The sequence below is a fragment of the Pygoscelis adeliae genome, unplaced genomic scaffold (genome assembly GCF_000699105.1).
Source record: "Pygoscelis adeliae isolate BGI_AS28 unplaced genomic scaffold, ASM69910v1 Scaffold244, whole genome shotgun sequence".
Lineage (NCBI taxonomy): Eukaryota > Metazoa > Chordata > Aves > Sphenisciformes > Spheniscidae > Pygoscelis > Pygoscelis adeliae.
In genome coordinates this window covers 751,893-756,890 of record NW_008824648.1, presented here as the reverse complement: position 1 = coordinate 756,890, position 4,998 = coordinate 751,893, and the positions used below count along the sequence as shown (strand labels likewise).

Below are 4,998 nucleotides of genomic sequence, written 5' to 3'. Positions count from 1 at the left end.
GGCGAATTACCCCCCGCAGCGCGGGCGCTGCCGCTCCTGCTGCTGGAGATGGCAGCTGTGGGCGAGGGTGCAGGCACCCTGCGGGGCCCTGGCACAGCCACGGCCCCCCTAGAGCCTGCCCGCTCCCACCATGGGCATGGCCGCCAAGGCATGAAGCAACACCAAAGCTGCGTGGAGCTGGCCTCAGGCAGCCTTCCCCCAGCATGCCAGGGAAGGGGTCCCCATCGAGGTGCTGAGGGCAGCCCGGGGTACACTGCCACCGCAGCTCTCCAGGCACCCCCATCCCATCTCAACTTATCCCATCCCACATCCTCACAGCCCTGCAGCATCACAGCTGACGGGGCCTCTAGGGCAGGACGATGCCCTGGCTGTGAGGGCAGCAAGGGCAAGGAAGACCCCTGTGCCAGCAGGGTGGCCCCGCTGCCCGCCCTGCACCAGGCGGCAGCATCCCCCAAGAGGGATACTCACATGGCCCACTGCAGCTTCTCGTTCTTGATGGAGCCGTACAGCGCCTGCGGAGAGAAGAGCAGGGGATCAGCAGGAGAGAGATGCCAGGTCAGGGGAGCTGCTCCGGGGATGGAGGGGGCACGCCAGGCTGGCTCAGGGGCACTGGAGGCTGAGGCAGCCCCAGGCCAGTTCATCCTTGCCCAGCCCCGGCCTGGCCTGGCCAGCCAACTGGCTTTGTTTCAGGGCTACAGGCACCTTCTCCTGGGTACCGTGGGACCTGCAAACCCACGCACACCCTGGGCACGGTGCTGGGGCATGGCCCTGGCTGTCTCCCCTCTCCTCCCCTCCCTGTCTGTCTGCCCGTGACAGTGGCACGGCATTAGCAGCATGATAGTGAGGTGTGCCAAACATTTCCAGTCCCTTGGGAGATACACTTCTCCCCGCTCCAGGGTGTCCCAGGCTGGCCAAAGGGATGGCCTTCAGGAGGCCCAGGACCCAGGAGAGCAAGCCTTCGGGCCGGACTTTGATGGTGCATGCTTGCACCCTGCTCGGCAGGACTTCAGCCTGCCCCAGCACCTCCAGCAGCTCCATGCCACGACACACCACAGCCAGCGACCTCCCTGCCGTTGGCTGCCTGTCCTGGGCTGGCAGAGGCAGGCTGCTGGCAGCACCCCAGTGCTCAAAAGCGATGTGATGCTCCCGTGGGAGGCTGGCCAGGAGCACGCTTAAGCTTCGGGAGAGACTTCAGCAGGGCGCTGGCCCGGGGCTTGCAGAGACACCAGCAGACCGTCATTCATGAAGACCACAAAGGACCTCGTGGCTGGTCGAGGCAGGATGGGTGTTCGCCTACTGCTGGGCTGCTACTGCTTCGGGTGGCTGTGGCCTTGTCCCTACCCCCGCCCCAGAACACCCCAAGCAGCCTGCCTTCCCTGCTGGCCTGAACACCGCCAAGTTGAGCAAGGCAGGACCTGCTGCCTACATCTCAGCACAGGAACAAGCTGAGCCTGCCTGCAGCAGGATGCTCTAGGGCCCTGCTCCCAAGTGTTTGTCCAGCCCAAGCTGGCTGCAAGCCAGAAGCACTCAGCACGGTTCTGCTGCCGGGGAGGCTCTGGAGAGGGTTTCAACACAGCGCTTGCAGAGGGCTTCGGAGCAAGATCTGGAAGGCATCATCCTCGGAGGAAAATAATCGAGTCTCGCACAGGCTGTTCAGGCAGCTGTCAACATCTATCACTGGGCCAGAGGCTGCTGCTGAGAGATCTTGCTGGTGGCTGAGAAAGTACAACTGGAGGCGTGCAGGGGCCCAGGAAAGCTGGCCAGCAGACAGGCCCCAGCGGTGTCTGGGGAAGGGACATCCATCACTCCCCCGAGAGGCGCAGCAGCCGGGACGGAGCAGGGATCCGGCTCCTCCCGCACTTCCCTATCGGGGAAACGCTGGCACAGCATCGGCTTGTTTCTCAGAGGACGAAAAGGATCGCCCCGATCTGCAGGCAGAAAGCGGGGTTCACTTGTCTCCTGGGAAGACAGGAGGCTCATGGAGGGGGTACGGCCTCAGTGCCCGAGCGGAGATTAGACTCTGGCCCCATTTGTGCAGCCCCAGCGCCGGAGGGGCAGGATGCTGAGGTGTCAGCAGGGGGTACCCACCGGAGGGCTGGCAGCGAGGCAGCCAGAGGAGCACAGGCTGCAAAGACACCTAGAGAAGAGACTGGGGGAAAAAAACAACCCGAAGTCCTTCAGAACATAACCTGGGAGCAGAGCAGGGGGAGAAGCAGGCGTCTCAGAGCAATGTGAATGATAAGGAATCGCCACGAGAAACAGAAGGAAAGGGATCTTACTCACTGCCAGGGACGCAGCCGAGAGATGCTGAGAACCAACAGACACAAAAAGGAGACTGGAAAACTGGCACAGAGAAGTGGGGACTGGAAACTGCAGAAAAGCTCCTTGGAAAGAGCAGGCAGGACAGGACGCATGGCTTGGCTTCCACCCGGCTCAGTGACGATACAGAGAGGGGTCGGCTCCACGCCCCAAGGAAGGGAGACAGGAGCCAGCTGAGCGGGGATTTTGGAGGACAGGGCGAAGCGCCGCACCGGAGGGGACCATGGCCCCCAGGCCCCCAGCCCCACGCAGGGCTTGCAGGAGGATTGCTGCTGCACACCGAATGAACGAGCTGATGTCAGAAGATGTTTGGGGAGTAATTCTGGATGGCACAGTGCCGGAGAACAGCCTGGCAGAGCACCACGCTACAGAAACCTGGGCTCTGGGACTGCCAGTGCACACTTCAAAGGCTGAACTGCCTTGTGACTTCAAAAGGCTCCAGCCGCCCCGCTACAAGCCCCGACAGCATCCCACAAGCCCGCTGCGGCCAGGAGCTGCCAAGTACCCCCACCTCAGAGATGGGGAGCAGGGGCTGCTCAGCACTCCTGTGCAGGAGGACAGTGAGAGGCAAACGGGGGGGGGGCTGGGGGGATTGAGAAGGCAATGCAAAACTTTACGTCCACACTTAAATCCTGCCAAGACTCTGCTTGGCTAAACGCCACCCCCAGCCAACACCGGTCTCAGAAACAAAGCTGGTAGACTCAGCCCAAGTCCTAGCTGAGAAGATGCACTCCAGCCACAAAGCCCAACCCGCTTTTCTGGTCCCGTGGCAGTACCACCGCCTGTCAGTCCACTAAACTCCGGGGTCTTTGGTGCACAGACCGTTTCTGCTGGGGAAGCACAGGTGGTGCAGGGTCCTGAAGCCTAACTCACAAGCACGTCAGCAGAGACCAGAGACACTGGTTTCATCGCTCAGCAGGTCCCTCTCTCCAGGCTGTGTTTGCTCTGTGGAGTCATTCCCCCTGGGCCGAAAGGACGGCACCTCTTGGCAGCTCTGAACTTGCAAGCACTGCCCAAGAGAAAGCAGGGCATTGGCCCCATGCCACCGCAGCCGACCCCAAGCGTGGTTGGGGGGGTTTTTTGTCATCGCTGGGTTATGAGCTCACTGCTGCAGCACGCAGGGCCAGCCAGCTCTGCCCTAGACATGCACAACACCAAAAAGACCTAGGAATGTACTGTCCCAGCGGGATTTCTAACTGAACCAACAACGTCTTTCTTTGGTGCCCTCCCTCCCGAAAGCAGGCTGAGAGGACATCCCCGAGTCCTGCTCTAGCAAACGTCTCCAGGAGGAGGGGGACTGCACTGGGCAAGAGGCAGGTGGCTCTGATGCTCCAGCTCAGCCTTATTGCCAGCCCCACTGGGGACGGCCCTACGCAAGCAGGGCAGGGAGAAGACATTCCCCCAGCTCAGAGCAGACCAGAGGGGAAATTCAGCTGGCCCGGACACAGCTTTGGCACAGACTGGACTGTACCGAGGGCTGTAGCCCAGCACTCAAGTGACAGAGGAGGGTTAAGGTAGGAATTTAGGCATCTGGCAGAGGGTTTTAACCCTTTCTGGGGTGCCTCTTTTATGGATCATAACTCTTACGGACACGTCCCCTTTCCAGTCTGCTGGTTCCTGTGCTAAGCAACACAGTGCTCGGCTCTCAGCGCTGCAAGACACCCTGTGCAGGTCAAGGCTCCCCTTCCTCCTGCCAGCCCAGTGACCAGCCACAGCTGCCTGACATTCTGCAAGACAGACTTCACAGCCACCAAGCGCCCTCCCTGCAGTCATTCTCCCTCTGTCCGTGCCTGGCAGCATTTCAATATGAGAGCTCGATTGCTGGCTTCCCCCAACTTTTCCTTAGCAAAATATCTTTCTCTACACCCAGCCACAAAGCTCTGTCAGGTTCCCCAGGCACCCAGACCCCCCCAGCTGCGCGGATATGAACGGCACCGTCAGATCAGGGACGTATATCAGTGGGAACCGTACCTATGTCAGGTCCCTTATTCACCTTCACAGCCCCCCCCCTCCACCCCTGCTGCCTGCCCAGCACGCACAACCCATGCCCAAGAACAACTCATCACCTGGCATGCACCAACCCTGCTGCGCACACCCTTCTACTGCAGAGGGGCTCCCGTGCGCACACAGAGCAGAGTGACTTGGGGACAGACTTTTTTCCCTGTTGGGTGGGCTGCCACGGGGACAGTGTCCTGTGCATCACCTTCCGCCCTGCTGCAGGCAGCAATAGCAGGCAGCGGGGGACGGCTACCCATCCCTGCCCCATGCTTTTGACTCGGCAACATCATAAGCTGCACCAATATCTTTTAAAACATTCCTTGCCCAGGTGACCACCCGCCCCCATGATGGCAGACCCCTCTATCCCTCCCAGCGCAGCCCCACAGCGCGGGAAGCAGCGACTGAGCGTCTCCCTTCCAACTGCATGTTTCCATCCGAGTGCGTCACAACTTAATGCTGCCCCCAGACCGTACTGCGCTATGACAGCATCACCGCTTGTCATGGCCCTGATGTCCCCACCGGGCTGGTTTTGATCATGGGGGCAGCCCAGGCGGCTCTGGGGTACCCCTGCCTGCTTTGCCCCAACCTGCCTGCAACACGGAGGCCAGTAAGACTCTTCTCTTCGCTGCTACACCAGAGGCAGGCACCCAACCGAGGTAGGATGTGCCCAGAGGACGTCTG

The 4,998-nt window shown here is 61.0% G+C and overlaps 1 protein-coding gene across 1 annotated transcript in view; it reads right to left on the bottom strand.

Moving 5' to 3' along the window:
* Positions 1 to 4,998, bottom strand: part of PSD (pleckstrin and Sec7 domain containing) — a 34,711-nt gene that overhangs the window by 4,068 nt on the left and 25,645 nt on the right. Inside the window, 1 exon segment of the mRNA XM_009322472.1 lies at positions 469 to 512. Within this exon segment, the coding sequence (XP_009320747.1) occupies positions 469 to 512 (44 nt within the window).